General features: G+C 48.3%; 4 protein-coding genes across 5 annotated transcripts; 3 read left to right on the top strand and 1 right to left on the bottom strand.

The window, feature by feature from the left end:
* Positions 1-745: 745 nt before the first annotated feature.
* On the bottom strand, positions 746-3,584 carry wfs1 (wolframin ER transmembrane glycoprotein wfs1). 2 transcript variants are annotated; one of them, XM_017179680.3, is made up of 3 exons: positions 3,427-3,584; positions 3,267-3,365; positions 746-3,206 (listed from the first exon to the last, which is right to left on the bottom strand). In XM_017179680.3, the coding sequence occupies exons 1-3, from the start codon at positions 3,488-3,490 to the stop codon at positions 805-807; spliced, it is 2,565 nt and encodes an 854-aa protein (XP_017035169.1). In that variant the 5' UTR covers positions 3,491-3,584; the 3' UTR covers positions 746-804. The 2 variants fall into 2 exon arrangements, with proteins under 2 accessions (XP_017035169.1, XP_017035167.1); XM_017179678.3 differs by having other exon boundaries at positions 3,267-3,368; positions 3,427-3,538.
* Positions 3,585-3,884: 300 nt separating this feature from the next.
* On the top strand, positions 3,885-8,030 carry Nup133 (nuclear pore complex protein Nup133). The gene is made up of 8 exons (XM_017179655.2): positions 3,885-4,143; positions 4,205-4,379; positions 4,439-4,942; positions 4,996-5,308; positions 5,365-6,206; positions 6,263-6,941; positions 7,002-7,543; positions 7,607-8,030. Exons 1-8 carry the CDS (start codon positions 3,968-3,970, stop codon positions 7,979-7,981), a joined length of 3,606 nt encoding a protein of 1,201 aa, XP_017035144.1. The 5' UTR covers positions 3,885-3,967; the 3' UTR covers positions 7,982-8,030.
* A 1,384-nt stretch (positions 8,031-9,414) lies between these two features.
* cd (peroxidasin homolog cardinal) lies at positions 9,415-11,655 on the top strand. The gene is made up of 3 exons (XM_017179499.2): positions 9,415-11,021; positions 11,076-11,245; positions 11,341-11,655. The coding sequence occupies exons 1-3, from the start codon at positions 9,523-9,525 to the stop codon at positions 11,637-11,639; spliced, it is 1,968 nt and encodes a 655-aa protein (XP_017034988.2). The 5' UTR covers positions 9,415-9,522; the 3' UTR covers positions 11,640-11,655.
* A 1,024-nt stretch (positions 11,656-12,679) lies between these two features.
* LOC108083631 (Cytochrome P450 6d4) lies at positions 12,680-15,003 on the top strand. The gene is made up of 3 exons (XM_017179501.3): positions 12,680-13,409; positions 13,467-13,669; positions 13,730-15,003. Exons 1-3 carry the CDS (start codon positions 12,721-12,723, stop codon positions 14,383-14,385), a joined length of 1,548 nt encoding a protein of 515 aa, XP_017034990.1. The 5' UTR covers positions 12,680-12,720; the 3' UTR covers positions 14,386-15,003.
* The last annotated feature ends 298 nt before the right edge of the window (positions 15,004-15,301 follow it).

Genomic DNA, 15,301 nt, shown 5'->3' with positions numbered 1-15,301 from the left:
TTTGCATTTTCCGAGGACTTTCGAGGACGAGTTTAGAAAATTTAAAAACCAATATGTGCCGACAAGCTGTTTGGGACTGGCTGGTGCTGCTGACGATGGAAAAGTACGTAGAAAAATTTTTGGAGCATGGCTACGACTGCATTGCCCAGTGCAAGCTCATCATCCACTCCGATCTTGTCATGCTGGGTGTGGATAATGTAAGTCACCGGAAGTTGTTGCTCCACGGTGTCCAGCTCCTGACTAACTCACCAGAGTTCACCCGCTTGGAGTCCTGCGAGCTGCATTGTCTTTCGGAGAGGGAAAAGGAAAGCCTTTTTGAAGGGTCTACTGCCGCCAATTACTTTGAACTTTCTAGTTTTTTGGATAAGTCAGGGAAACTGGATGAGGCTTCGTTACTGGAGCTCCCTAAAATACCCTTAATCGTGGGCACCATCGGGTCACCGGATCAAGATATACTTCCTGTGATGCCGGGTGGCATAAAATGTGGGGAGACTATAGAAATTCCGGAGTCATACGATTCAAACTGTATTCCTTTCGATTATATGTACAAATACTGTTGAAGATCTCCGGGAAATTCACTATTACTTTGTAATGTTATTGACTAAGCATGAAGAAATCCAGTTACTCCTTGGTGGATATCTGCCTTTAGAATAAATGATTAGTTATAAAAAAAATCCTAATACTCTTATCATTTTACTTTTAATACAGAAAACCTTTCAGATTTTTTTAATCATACGCCAAAAAATCATTGTTTTTGCCAGCCAAGCAACTCACTATCCTTGACTTTGATTTAATTCTGTGGGTTTACTTAAATGTTATTAAAGGATTTAACAATGCGTTTAACAAATACTTGATACCCCTCATCAGATCCTGGAGACGAGCGTCCATCGGTGAGGAGGCTATGGCTCGTTCAATGCTCGCCGTGCCCAGACTGGGAGAATGGCAATCCACGCACTCAATGGTCTTCAGCAGCACCTGAACTCTGTTCGCTAAAAGTCCCGAATTGTGCAGAGTTCCGTAGAATCGCACAACATCGCCTTCATTCAGGCGTCGGGTGAAGTTTCCAAAGTCATGGTGAGCCCGCAGGACCACATCGGTGGAGATGGGTCGGCCTAGCAGACGACTTCCCTTGCCATTGTCCACTTTGACCAGCACCTCGTACTCGTAGCGATTCCAACGCTGCAGCGTGCAGCTGCCGCTCTGCGATTTCAGCGTCTTGATCACACTCCGCCACTCCTCGCACTGAGAGTCCAGCTTCGGATCGCACTTGAAGTGCTGAGAGATGTTCTCGCCGTGCACGCATCTCAGCAGACGGCCCAGCCACACGGGCAGGTAGTTGGTTATGACGTCCTCCAGTACATTGGACACCCTCGAGATCTCCACTTTGCCGATGCTGCCCTCCCAAGTGACGGGCAGCCCATTCAGATGAGAGCAGCGCAGCTGGGCCTTGATCTTGTTCGGCTGCTCGCGGACCGGCTGGGCGCAAAGCGAATGGAAGCGATTCCAATGCAGCGTATCCGCTTCCGAGAGGGCGTGCAGACCCACCCTGGGCATGGCATTGAAACGGGGCGTGTCCTTGAAGCTGGATGTCATGTAGGGGAACACCAGCAAGCAGGCAGTGGTGATGGCCATAATAATCTGCAACATCGTTATGTACTTCTGGGTGGCTCGATTGAGGGCCAGGACGCAGGATAGCACCACTACAAGCCCGCAGGCGATCGCTGTGCTGCCCCAGCGCAGTTGTTCGCTGGCCAGGCCCAAGCTGTCGATTGCCATGAAGACGGGCACCAGGAGTGCCACAATACCGAACAGTGGCAGGAAAAGAACGATGCCGGCCAGGCCAAGGGCTGCCCGCACCACTCCAAACATGGTGGCGCTCTGCGAGGTGGCAATGCTCACCTGTAGCCAGCTGAGCGTGACGCAGTGCGGTATGAGGTATGTGTAGACGCCGTGCCAGCGGGATCGCTTGGCCATCATCACCAGCAGCAGGGGAATGAAGAGGTACAAGGCGGTGCGGCAGTTCAGGCAGAACTCGATCCCATTCCCGATGACGAAGGAGGAGAAGGTGGGCACACGCAGGTCGAGGAAGCGCCAACGGGAAGAGACCACTTCGTCCATCTCGTACGGGTACTTGGCCAGCACATTTACGGCAAAGGAAACGATTACCAGCCAATCGGGAAACAAATGGGACGACGCGTACATGGAGACGCCCATTGTAAGGAAGGTCAGGGCTCCGGACACAATGGTCAGTTCCGAGTGCGGCAGCCAGGCGTCGGTCACCAACGGATACACGATCAGGTTGCAGATGAAGGCACAGAAGTAGTACAGGTACGGCTTCATGTTGTTGCGCAGGAATCTCTGCTCGGCAATGTCCGCCTCGATGTTGTTGTCCCCATAGCTGAGGAACAGACCCGACCAGATCCGGAAGTCCACGAACTGCTGCTTGGTCTTTAGCATCTTGCAGGTGGCCCAAATCATGACGCCGAGACTGAGGTAATAGCTGCCCAGGGCCAGCGTGTGGCGGGTGCTCCACCAGGAAAGCGCCATGAGGACACTGCAGCGCACACTTAGCGGGATAACGACGGGTATGGACACAATCAGGTTGAGCAGACGGTGGTAAAATAGGGTGAAGAAGACGAGCGGGTGAAAGATCATACGGTAGAAGCATGGCACGTGATCCAGGCTCCTTGGATCCGGCACGGACAATGTGAGGGCCTCGTTCACGCTCGGCATCTGGCCGGCACTGTAGTTTGAGGCAGCCGACACCAAGTTGGCTTCGGTGATGAAGCGACGTCGCTCCACGTTGGCCAGTCCGCTTGCTGGGGTGTCTTCAAGTGGCTCGCATTCTGGCTCCTGTTCTTGCTCTCCTTCGCTGCTCGACGAGGAGCGATCATCGTCGCGTCGACGGCGCTTACGCTGCAGGTTGTAGATGCGCCGCATCTTGCGTTCCAGCTGCTTAGGCGTGATGTGCTCGTTGCCATTTGACAGGCAGGCAAAGAGCTCCCGGGCTGCTTTTCTCGCCGCCCGCTCGCCCGGCGTCATGGCCAGGCAGCGTCGCACCTCGTCCGCGTTGTCCGCTGTGATGCCACTGCCTTCTTCGTAGCACTGCCGGAGCAGCTTCGCCGCATCCTCGTGTCCATTGTGGGCAGCACTCACCAGCCAATTGACGGCCTTCTGGTTCTGATTGCCCTTGGCAAGATTTGGTTCTGCAAAGCCCAATAAGTCCTTAGTTTGCTCAATTGCTTACAAAAGCCACTTCCACTCACCAATGGCATTCTCCAGCAGCTCCTTGGCCAGATCGTACTGCACCTGTGGACAGCCCTCCTCTGCAATGTGGTGCTTCAGCTTGTTCAGCGAGGCGCGATCTGCTAGGGACAAGTTTTCCATGTTCTTGACATTTTTACGGCTCCTGGCTTTCGGGCTTACCTTCCAGATTCCAACGCCTGCGCTTGGTGACACCTGTCGGCTCATTTTGCGTCCAGGTGGCCATCTATCCGGAGAACTTTTGTTTTGTTTACGAAAATCTATGAAATTCTCATGGAATTACGCTTGGAGATGACAGCTTAGCCATTTGCCCGCTAGATCTAGCTGATTTAAAAGCACTATTTTACAGCCATTGGAGGGATTTAGCTTTTTAAAAAGTCGTATTTTTAGGCTTAATGATTCCACAATTAAAAAATGAATCCCTTTGCGGCTGAAAATATCAGTAAACTATTGCGATACATCTTCAGTAGTCAAGGAAATACCAAGAATTTTACCCGCTTTTTGCTTTTGAAAACCGCAGATCTAGCGAACAAAACGCTAAATTGGCAGAAGTGACTGTGACATCGATAACGGTTAAAGAATACTTCGCTCAATCGATAGCTACGTTTGCCGGTTTTATCGGTTGTACTGTTATCGACTGGACCATATGCCGGCGCCATCCAAAAACATTGTTTATAAGTAATTGCCAGGAATTATACTAGAAATGGACAGGGACTTGCAAAAGCATCTGTACGGCGTTCCGCGCGAGTCGTCTCCGGGCCCTCGGATTTATGCCCTGTCGCCGAATGCGGCGGATAGCACGCCCAAGTCCTTTTTTGGCGGCAACGCCAGCAGCGCCCAACTGCACGGAAGCCTCAAGAAGACTGCACTGAATAACAGGTATTTATGGGATTCCAAGCCCCATCGGAAGAGTACACTAATCTCTGTCAATACTCTGCAGCCGGCTGTGCCTGTCGGTGCGCTCGACGCAGTCCATTCCGGGCATACGCTCCGACTACAATGTGGTGGAGAGCTTTGGATGCCCGTTGCCAGTGGCGGTGAACGAGGCCCTGACCTTCCCCGGCTCCGGAGCCGCAACAATCACTGCAAAAGTGGCCCAGAATGGTTGGGCTTGGGTAAGAGCGATGCAACTTGGACTGGGATAGAAACTACAGCTCATGCTCTCTTCTTTTAGGTTGTCCAAAGCCGGCGTCTCTTAATCTGGCAGTACAAAGACCCCACCAAGTCCAACTCGCCACCCCGAGCTGGCCTGACGCCAAGGCGGACTGGGGGCCTGGCCCAGAGCCGCGAGTTGACCCTGCCCTACAGCGACCTGGGACACAAGAGTGAGCTTATAAGCGTGTTCCACACTGCTGGCCAGCAAATGGCGTCCTGCATATCCGTTTCCGCCACCGGAGACGTGCGCTACTGGTCATCTATCGCCCATGACGGGAACTCTGTCGACCTCTCAATTTTGACCGGCCAAGAGTTTGTCCAGTTGCTTAATCTGCCCAACCAGAATGGCTACCTGGCCGTGACCTCTACATGCAATCTGGTGTTCCTCAAGGTGGGTCTCACAAATGGACGCTACACGCTTCATCACAAAATCATCAAGCCGGCCACCAGCTTCCTGGGTGGCTTTGGAAAGAAGTTTGCCTCCATTCTGATTGGCATGAACCCGGGAGGCGACAAGGATCAGGTGAGTGCGGGTCAATATAGGGAAATAGAAGTACTGAAGCTTGCTTTCATTAGAGTCTGGTGGGCATGTGCCTCGAGAGCAATTCCGAAAACGGGGAAACTGTTTTAGCCCTGCTGTCGGATCGCGCCGTCCAGCGATGGTGTCTTTCCAACAAGGGAAATGCCGAGCAGCTGATCTACGAAGACGCCGAAGTGGTACGCCGAATTCGCGAGGAGTTCAAGACCAAGTTCTGGAATGTCCGTCTGCCAGCGGACAATGTGGAGATCGAGCTGCATCTGCTTGATTTCCAAATGGTCAAGAGAAAGGGCTACATTCTAGCCGGAGCTGTGAACACTGCCCATGCTCCACAAATGTGTTATGCTCTCGGTAAGAATGGGTTTAAGGTTTGAGAAGCCATAACTTAATTTGTTCCCTTTTCCCAGTGACTGTCAGTGCCCAGGCTGAGAATATGTTTCTGGAGTCATTCACGCCGCTAAAAATCAACAAGTTCTTTAGCCCCAAGACCGAGGAGGACTGCCTCAGCCTGCGCTTTGTGGTCGCTAGCAGTCACATCTATCTGTACACGCCGAAGGTGGTATACCCGCTGCACTTGTCCGATGATGGTGGACCTTCGGCGGAACTGGAGGCGGAGAAGATTGAGTTCCACATGCACGACGACCGCATTTTAAGTGCAGCCATCTGCAATCACCAGCCGCTGTTCTTTAGCCGCACCCACGGCCTGGTTTCCATTACGCCGGGCGATTTCGACGGCACTGAGCTGCTGAACATGAGCACCTGCAACACCCCCGATCTGTTCGCCCCCGCATCGTTCAGTGCCAGCTTCACTGTTCCCGACCAGTCCGCTCTATCGGGCAGCACCAATAATCTGCACATGTTCGAGCTAGATCCCGAGGATATGTACAACGAACTGAGCGATGAGGTTGGCCACCTGAAGGCGGCTTTCCTGTACCACCTGAAACGCAACAACACAATGGTAAAGAGCATTGTTGGTGAGCTGCTGCGCAGCGTATTTGAACCCGATCCCAGTGGAGCGCCCGTGGATGCGCTTAAGCTGGATAGGATTGTCATCACCATTGCCGAAGACCTGGCCGAGGATCTTCCCATATCGGATCCGCGTTGGGAGGAGGTCATGGGAGATCAGGAAATGCATCATCATGCCCTTGGTAGCTCGCGTTCCATGCAGATTAAAAACCAACTGAGGGACAAGATCATTGCCTTCCAGCATTTTATAGCATTTTTACATTCCAGTGGCGTTTGGGAGAAGGTGAGATGCAAGTGCTCGAGGCCAGTCTTTCAATATTAATGTATTATGACTTCTAGCTCAATGCCATTCCGTGTGGCAGCAACATACTGAAGCCAACAAGCTTTATACTGTCCGATTTAAGTGAGAAGATAGTAGCTGCCCTCGCCCTACGTACCCTGCAAAACAAAATGCCCAGTCTGCTTGAGAAGGCCATTGATGCCACAGTCGCCGGATGGGGGGATAAGCCTCAGGGCAGCCTAACCAACCAGGATATATTTTATGTGAAGCTAAGCAAATTTCAGAACGTGTTCGAGGCCCTCGCGGACATTGCCGACGAACGGATTGCCGGCCAAAGCCAGACCTCCTTGTTGGTGGCCCACTCCATCAGCGACATTAACTCCATTGTCCTGGACACGCTCAGTGAGGTGCTCAGGTATCGGGAGCAGCACGCCAATAGCTTTAGGCTGCACAATGACAAATTGGCCTCCTACGAGAACCTGCCTTGGACGGCCATGTCAGGCGTGGCCGGAGTCCGGGACACACTTACCCGCCTCATTGACATAAGTGTGTGCTATTGCGGTCATTGCGTCAGCGAGACTGACCTGAAGCAGCAGCTGTACCAACAGATATTCGAGCTGGTCGATTTCGTGCTGGACGGGCGAAAGAATTACCTGGAGAGCGTTCGCGACACGGAGAAGTTTAACGTCCTGCAGCAGCAGTTTGAGTCTCAGCGGCGCGAACTCATTTCCTTACTGAGTGAGTAAATGATGTCTTAAATATAAATACATACATCTAAATGATTCATTTCACCGACAGTCAAGGATGGCCAATATGAGTACGCCGCCAAGCTGGCAGAAAAGTATCTAGACTTCCGCAGCCTGGTGCTAATATGTGATGAGACCCAGGACAACGATCGTTTGGACGATTACACGCGCAAGTACGAGGAATACAACTTCTCGCAATTCGCCATTAACTGGCATCTGCGCCAGAATCGCCATGGAGAGGTCTTCGATCGCTTCAAGAACAACCCAACGGCGCTGGCGCAGTTCATGCGCGACCACCCGTCCTTGGGCTGGATCCAGTTGATATTCAACGGCGACTTCGAGCGGGCGGCCAAGATGCTGTACGAGCTGGCCCAATGTGAGGTTGAGTTTGTGGCGCGGAAGAAGTCCATGCTGTCGCTGGCCAAGCTGGCCGCCTTGGCGGCACCCGATTCGGATCTGACGGCCCAGGTGGATAAGATCGATGTGGACTTGGACCTGATCGAATATCAGGCGGATTTGGGTCAAGATGTATTGCAGAACTTTGGCTTCGATACCGCGGATCAGAAGGTGCTCAAGGCAGAGGAGATTATCAACGTAAGTGCTGTCTAGTCTTGAGTAAACAACAACAAACCAATGACAACGTTCGATTATCCATAGCTGATTATAGCCGAGGAAAATGATACTGCCACGGAGGTGGAGTTCCGCAAGGCCCTGGAACTTTTGACCTACGTGGAACACCCCTACGACATGAAGCACAAAATCTGGTGTGCTGCCATTAAACGCGATAACTGGACGGACTATGATGCTAACAACGGAGTGGACTACATGCACAAGCTGCTCTTTTTCAAGATCATCGAAATCTCGCAGCTGATGGGCCAGGAGGCAGAGAGCTACCTGCCGCCCCTGGAGGACTTCTTGGAGAGCTCGGAGCTGGGTGATCTGCCGCAGCAGAAACCGTTCCAATATCTGCTTAAGCTGACCTACGAGTATGTGGCCGACATGTTCAAGCAGTCCGAGGATAGAGAACTTTAATCACATTGCCCGCATTTGTCAATTATTAAAGCTTACGTTAAGAGTTCAAGATGATGGCTAGTGTTCTTTGTTGCTTGTTGCTGCCTGGCATTATATTATATTATAAGCCAAGTTTGTCAGAGGCGAAAGTATCTGAAGTGTGGCGGCCAGCGGAGTGTCGGAAGCCCTCCAAGTGCCGACGCAACTCTAGAGTCGCCCTGGGCTGAAGCTCTGCTAGCTGCATTTACCGCGCATCTGTTTAGCGCATCAGTTGAGCTCTGATCATGACGGACGAAACAACGCCGCTTACCGCTGCCGGCGGCTCCGGTTATGTGCTCCTACCGCCGTATCAAGGACCTGAACACGTTTTTCCCGGTGGCGTTAATCCGCGTTCGCGTCGCAACAAAATGCGGCAGTTTCAATGCTGCATGGGCATCACATTTATGTGAGTGGACATTTTATTATTTCGAATATGTGGATATTTTGGTTTTGTGAACTTTTAAGCGTGCAGTGCCAAAGTGGCTCCTTAAGCTCCCAATATGCTTTAAGTTGTGTATTTAAAGAGGGGCCGGAGTTTGGTTCCAGACATTGTCGTCTTCGTGAAACGACCCCTGAAATGTTATACAACCAATTGCCACTGAAATTTGTCGTTAAAGAGGCAGCTAAAATGGTTTCTCGAACATATTTTAAATCACTTGAAGTGACTCTTTGTTATATGGGCTTTCTTCAGAAATGTCAACCGCGTCCATTAATGTAAAAGTTCTCTAAAAATCTTTGTTGACTATCTAGTAATATTAAAAAGAATTACCATATTTTAAAACAGATTTCGTAATATAAGAGTGCAAGTTCTTGCCAACTCGATTTTGAAATTAATTATCTTGAATTCGGAGAAATGCTCAGAATCAACATTTGCACCAATTATAGTTCTTGGCAAAAATAATAAAAATAATAAACGATTTTAATATACTTTATTTTGTACTATTAAAACGTACACATGTAGCATTTGCGTCTAACGCTAATCTAAGCAGTTAAGGGTGCAATGGTGGCTAACTTTCAAAGAGAAATTTGTAAAACAGTAAGAAATCCGTTGGCCCTACCTCCCTCCCCGTGTTATTTAATAGCCTTCCCCCATTGCAATCGTTTAGTCGTCGATCAACCGCAAAACACTAAACCACAAATTAATTTCACTTTCCTGCCGCAGAGTCATTGTAATTGCCGCTCTTTGCTTGGCCCTGGTCTTCAGCGACTCCCTTGGCGGCGCTGACGGGGGTCCCAGCTTCTTCTTTGTGGTAAATGGATCGGAAATCGAAGTGCCGCCCAACAGGCCGCTGCCAGACGAGCCGGCGGCGGATTGGGCTCTGAAAAGAGCTGCACTGGGTCACAGTGATGGCGCCCAGGCGGTTAGTGCTGGTATCAAGGCGCTGGGTGATCGGGAGATTCTGGAGGAGGGCCTGCAGCCGAACGAAGTGAATACGCCTGCGTTCCGGCACTATCGCTCCCTGAGCACTAACCCAGAGGCACGGAAACTGGCACGTCGTGGCTACGTGGAGAACCAAGCCACCATGGACATAGCCAGGAGACTGAACTACACAAAGCAGCCGGGTCGCAGCAATATTGGTTGGGGACCACGGATCGTCCTGCCCGATCCCACAGTTCTTAGATTGGACTGTGACTTCAATGCCCGGTATAGACGATCCACAGGAGTGTGCAATAACAAGCAGCATCCTCGGACATACGGAGCCTCCATGGTGCCCTACCGCCGCATGGTTTCACCGGACTATGCTGATGGCATTGCCGCCCCAAGGGCTAGCCACCACGGCCGCCTGCCGCCGGCTCGACAGGTCTCCTTGAAGATCCATCGCTCCAGCTATGAGACGGACTCAAATTTCACTGTGATGCTGGCGGTGTTTGGTCAGTTTATGGACCACGATATCACGGCCACCTCCTTGACCACGTCGCAGGAGGGCGAGTCCATCGACTGCTGTGTGCCCGCCACCCGCGAACAGCATCCGGAGTGCTTTCCGGTGGAGATCCTGCCCGACGATCCCTATTACCAGCAGTACAACTTGACCTGCATGAACTTTGTAAGATCTGCTCCAGCGCCCACGGGAAGATTTGGGCCTCGAATGCAGCTCAATCAGGCCACTGCCTTTTTGGATGCCTCCGTGGTCTACGGTAACCTGGAGCAGCGACAAAATCAACTACGTAGCTTTATCAACGGCACGCTGCGAATGTATCTCACAGATGATGGGCGGGAGCTGCTGCCCATCTCTTCCAATCCGACGGATGGCTGCAACCGGGTACAGATGACGCGCCAGGGCAAGTACTGCTTCGAGTCTGGTGATGATCGAGCCAACGAGAATCTGCTGCTCACCTCCATGCACCTGCTGTGGGCCAGGCACCACAACTACCTGGCCGGAAGGCTGCATGAGCAGAATCCCCACTGGGAGGACGAGCGCTTGTACCAAGAGGCGCGTAAAATCCTAGGTGCTCAGATGGCTCACATCACATACAATGAGTTCCTACCAGTGCTCCTGGGACGCAACCTCAGCGAGGCAAAGGGTCTGTTACCGGCTAAGCACAATCTAAGTGCACCGGACACCTATGACCCGGAGGTGGATCCAAGCATTGCTAATTGCTTCGCTGCCGCCGCTTTCAGGTTCGCCCACACCCTATTGCCCGGGTTGTTTAACATCTCGCGGGGCAATAGCAGTCCAGAGGCCGTGGAGCTCCACAAGATGCTCTTTAATCCGTTTTCCTTGTGGGCGGCGCATGGCATTGATCATGCTTTGATGACAGCGGCCAATACACCGGTGATGCAAGTTGATCGCTTTTTTTCTTTGGAGGTAACCCAAAAGCTATTCGAGGGTACCGCTGAAGATAAACTGCCCCTTTGCGGACTGGATCTGGTCTCCTTGAATATTCAAAGGGGACGGGATCATGGGATTCCATCGTATCCGGTCTTCCGTCGTCACTGTCGCTTGCCAGCGGTGGACACGTGGGAACAGATGGCCCAGGCAGTGGACAACGATACCTTGAAGTCGATAAGGCAGATTTACGAGTGGGTAACTCTGATTTCCATTGATCTATAGCTAATCTAATGCATTTTTTTTAGTTCCCCGCAAGATGTGGACGTCTACACGGGGGCTCTCAGTGAGCCTCCAATGGAAGGAGCCATCTTTGGACCGCTGCTGAGTTGCATGGTGTCCGATCAGTTCCTACGCATCAAGCTGGGTGACTCCCATTGGTATGAGCGGAAGATGGGTCCGCAGAGGTTCACCAAAGGTGAGGTTTCTTTCAATTCCAGATAGAAATTATAACTTATGATTTGAGCTTTGTTTAATATAGGTTTAATTTCTTTTAAATATCTCTATCTGCAGCTCAACTGGCGGAGATTTACAAAACCAGTTTGGCTGCCATTATTTGCCGCAATTCGGATGGGATAAAGCAAGTGCGAGAGCATGTCATGCAACGTCTGCGCGAGGAGGGTAATCCCCATGTCAACTGTCAAGATCTGGAGGGATTCCATTTTAATTTCGAGCCCTGGTCCAGCGCCCAGCATCCTGCCGAGCTGCACAGGACAAGCATCAGCAGGACCATCTCTTCGGTTCGGGTGATGACAAATAGCACCATCGGGGAAAGTCCAAAAACTGCCAATGTCACTCTACATATGGGATAATACTTTTTAAGTATGGAAAATAATTATAGATGATGATTTTGCCTTATAAACCTGATAAACCTGTTTAATGGATCGATGGAAATGTTGATATAAAATTAACTGAATCAGGAAGACAGTCATGGGTGCCTGTAGTGATGACTGTGCTTTAATTATTGCGCAAAACTTAAAAACTTATAATTAATCAAAGTAAATGCTGATAAAAAAGGAAGCGATTTTTCCCTAATTAAAAATAAACAAACAACGATTGAGAACGCTATCATGAGTATGTCGTGGATTATGAGATAACCTGTTACTAATTTAATAAAATACATTTTAAAATAGTTCACACACTTCAATGAATTTCATTAGATAAATTCAAAAGTATATCTTTTAACGAGCCTAACATTTATGACTAACTATGTTAAAAAAGTGACTTTATATTGATAAAAAATTTCATAAAGATGACGGGTTTTTTGACATGGTCAAAGTTGGGTAAATATTTTTAATAACAAAAGAATAGATATTCTTTAGTATTCACACTGCTTATCTTTAAACATAGCCGCCACTTAAAATAAAAAAATCTCCCATTACTGTTTTATTATTTTTGCCTCACATTATGTATAATAGAATTAATCGTCTTACAACTTCTTTTTTATAAAGGTCGTAGTGCCGGCACTTGATTGGAAACTGCTTATTAATTATATAAAACAGAGCTTTGCAATATTAAACGAAAAAGAGAGTACCAGACTCTTAGACATACTATAGATTTATATTGTGTTTACAATGTTAGATCAAAACAAATTTATTTGAATTAAGAGTTTTAAAGAGCTTAAAACAAGTTACCTTGGTAACAAAGCAAAATATTTGCAAATCTCTTAGCTTATTTCACAACTGGTTCCTTTTTATAATGTCATACTATAATAGATAATTTAAAGAGAATACTGATTGAGTAGCTATGTATATAAGCACTCATTATCGGAAGAGAATAGTGCCAAATAAGAGAGGGTGTACTATAAAAAGGAAACCCAGCTATTCGGTGTCCAGTTGAATATTAACTGTGTTCGAGTTACGTTCTTTAAAGAATTTCCCATCGACGCTGATCATGTTTTTGTTAGTTTTGCTGGCCGTGTCCCTACTGACATTGGCATGGTTTTATATAAAGAACCATTACGAGTTCTGGGAGCGTCGTGGATTTCCAGTGGAGAAGGGCTCTGGACTTCCGTTCGGATGTTTGGACAGCGTCTGGAGGCAAGAAAAAAGTATGGGCCTGGCTATCCACGATATCTATCTAAAAAGCAAGGAGCGTTTTGTTGGCATCTACTTGCTCTTCCGTCCTGGTATCTTGATACGTGACGCCGCCCTGGCCCGTCGTGTACTGGCCCAGGATTTCGCCAGCTTCCACGATCGCGGGGTGTATGTGGACGAGGATAAAGATCCGCTGTCGGCCAGCATTTTCGCACTGCGAGGTCAGAGCTGGCGCTCCATGCGACATATGCTGTCCCCGTGCTTCACCTCCGGCAAGTTGAAGGCCATGTTTCCCACCTCCGAGGACATAGGTGACAAAATGGTTGCCCATCTGCAGAAGAAGCTGCCCGAGCAGGGCTTCCAGGAAGTTGACCTGAAGAAGATAATGCAAAACTATGCCATTGACATAATTGGCTCGACCATTTTCGGCTTGGACGTGAACAGCTTCGAGAATCCAGACAACAAGTTCCGCAACCTGGTGACGTTAGCTCGAAGCACTTCTAGGTTTAATGCCCTGTTCGGAATGATGATCTTCCTGGTGCCTTCGTAAGTTTCCATCTACTGGGCTAAAGCTTCTCGATCTAATTGTTTCTTTACTTGCAGCATTGCCAAGTTTCTGTTTTCGTTGGGTATCAAGAGTCCGGTGCGTCAGGCCATGCTGGATATAGTCAAGGAAACCGTGGAGTACCGCGAGAAGCATGGCATCGTGCGCAAGGATCTGCTGCAGCTCCTAATACAACTTAGGAACACAGGCAAGATAGAAGAGAATGACGAGAAGTCGTTTAGTCTTCAAAAGACCCCCGATGGTAAGTGCTAATAACAAAATAACTTTTTTTTTTCTAAAATATTGATTTTTTTATCTACAGGACACATTAAGTCCATTTCCCTGGAGGCCATTACCGCTCAGGCTTTCATATTTTACATAGCTGGACAGGAGACCACAGGATCGACGGCTTCCTTTACCATTTTTGAACTTGCCCAATACCCCGAGCTCCTTCAGCGCCTGCAGACCGAGGTCGATGAAACGCTGGCCAAGAACGGTGGGCAGATCACCTACGATGCCCTGCAGAAGATGGAGTTCCTAGAGCTGTGCGTGCAGGAAACCTTGCGCAAGTATCCCGGCCTTCCCATCCTGAATCGCGAGTGCACCCAGGATTACACGGTGCCCGAAACCAATCACGTAATCCCGAAAGGCACTCCGGTGGTGATCTCTTTGTACGGCATTCACCGAGACGCCGAATACTTCCCCGATCCGGAGAAATATGACCCAGATCGGTTCAGCGAGGAGAGTCGCAACTACGATTCTACAGGGTTCCTGCCATTCGGAGAGGGGCCGAGGATCTGTATTGCCCAGAGGATGGGTCGCGTGAATTCCAAGCTGGCAATTGTTAAGATTCTCCAGAACTTCAATGTGGAAGTGATGAGCAAGCGAGACTTGGAGTATGAAAACAGTGGCATCGCCCTCATCCCCAAGCATGGAGTGCGTGTCCGTTTGTCCAAGAGAGTGCCCAAATCAGCCTGAGCTGGACGAGCTTGACCAGAGTTTCTAGTCAACTTATTATGTATTAGACGATAACTATTTAATTAAAAGCATATCTAGAAGATTTGATGGTTTTACAACAATATCGATGACATCGAAAATGGTAATACATCAAACAAGAAATATAATTAGTCAACATATGTTTGAGTTTAGGTATTTTATCAAAGTTAATTATATTAAAGCGGTGCACTTCATCAAAGTTAGTTCGAAGTGTACGCTACCATTTAAATAGTTAAGTCTCCTTATCGCTATCATATATTTGCAGTGATAGGGGAGCCACTGTGTGATTACTGATTACTAATGCCACTTATAGACGCCAAAGATACAAAATGATTTTGGGCATTTCTTTTATAATTTCGAAAATATAAAAATTATTCATTGGCAGGAAAAAACGCTACAGTCTAGTGCGATTCAAAAACAAATCGGATAAATTCTAAACAAAAACATAAAATCATACAAAAATTGTATTTCCTATTAATTTAAATTATGAAATTATAATATTTATACAATAAAAATGACCTCATACCTAATTTAAGACACTACAAATGTAGTATTTTTAATCACAATAAATTTCAACACTTTCTGTTTGATTTCACAAGGTTTAATTTGCTTTGTTTGTTTTCAACCAAAACAAAATTATAGAAAAAGTTGAGATCATTCAACTTCTATTAGACAATATTTTACATTTTAAAACTTTCAAACCAAACATACCGCAATTCTTTTATTTATATTTAAGTGGGATATTTAAAGTTTAAAACTACTACAGAAATTCTCCTATATTACATCTTTTTTTATCTCTGTAAATTTGTAGAATTAAGTCGCAATGGAAAGAGATCCAAACGTAAAACTCGTTCCTGTGGAGACAAAGTTTAAATCTTGCAAGTCTCTTATTTCACAA

This window comes from Drosophila kikkawai, chromosome 3R (assembly GCF_030179895.1).
Source record: "Drosophila kikkawai strain 14028-0561.14 chromosome 3R, DkikHiC1v2, whole genome shotgun sequence".
Taxonomy (NCBI): Eukaryota; Metazoa; Arthropoda; class Insecta; order Diptera; family Drosophilidae; genus Drosophila; species Drosophila kikkawai.
This window is presented reverse-complemented; position numbering and strand designations above follow the sequence as displayed.

What these genes read in the sequence shown, in the direction of transcription:
- wfs1 (XM_017179678.3), bottom strand. Translation starts at nt 3,490, where the DNA reads ATGGCCACCTGGACGCAAAATGAGCCGACAGGTGTCACCAAGCGCAGG. An exon ending in CAGGCGTTGGAATCTGGAAG is followed by an intron (nt 3,369 to 3,426) that starts GTAAGCCCGAAA and finishes ACTTGTCCCTAG; the next exon opens with CAGATCGCGCCTCGCTGAAC. An exon ending in GCTGCTGGAGAATGCCATTG is followed by an intron (nt 3,207 to 3,266) that starts GTGAGTGGAAGT and finishes TGGGCTTTGCAG; the next exon opens with AACCAAATCTTGCCAAGGGC.
- Nup133 (XM_017179655.2), top strand. Translation starts at nt 3,968, where the DNA reads ATGGACAGGGACTTGCAAAAGCATCTGTACGGCGTTCCGCGCGAGTCG. An exon ending in ACAAATGTGTTATGCTCTCG is followed by an intron (nt 5,309 to 5,364) that starts GTAAGAATGGGT and finishes CCCTTTTCCCAG; the next exon opens with TGACTGTCAGTGCCCAGGCT. An exon ending in CGAACTCATTTCCTTACTGA is followed by an intron (nt 6,942 to 7,001) that starts GTGAGTAAATGA and finishes TTTCACCGACAG; the next exon opens with TCAAGGATGGCCAATATGAG.
- cd (XM_017179499.2), top strand. Translation starts at nt 9,523, where the DNA reads ATGGACATAGCCAGGAGACTGAACTACACAAAGCAGCCGGGTCGCAGC. An exon ending in TCGATAAGGCAGATTTACGA is followed by an intron (nt 11,022 to 11,075) that starts GTGGGTAACTCT and finishes CATTTTTTTTAG; the next exon opens with TTCCCCGCAAGATGTGGACG. An exon ending in TCCGCAGAGGTTCACCAAAG is followed by an intron (nt 11,246 to 11,340) that starts GTGAGGTTTCTT and finishes CTCTATCTGCAG; the next exon opens with CTCAACTGGCGGAGATTTAC.
- LOC108083631 (XM_017179501.3), top strand. Translation starts at nt 12,721, where the DNA reads ATGTTTTTGTTAGTTTTGCTGGCCGTGTCCCTACTGACATTGGCATGG. An exon ending in ATGATCTTCCTGGTGCCTTC is followed by an intron (nt 13,410 to 13,466) that starts GTAAGTTTCCAT and finishes CTTTACTTGCAG; the next exon opens with CATTGCCAAGTTTCTGTTTT. An exon ending in TCTTCAAAAGACCCCCGATG is followed by an intron (nt 13,670 to 13,729) that starts GTAAGTGCTAAT and finishes TTTTATCTACAG; the next exon opens with GACACATTAAGTCCATTTCC.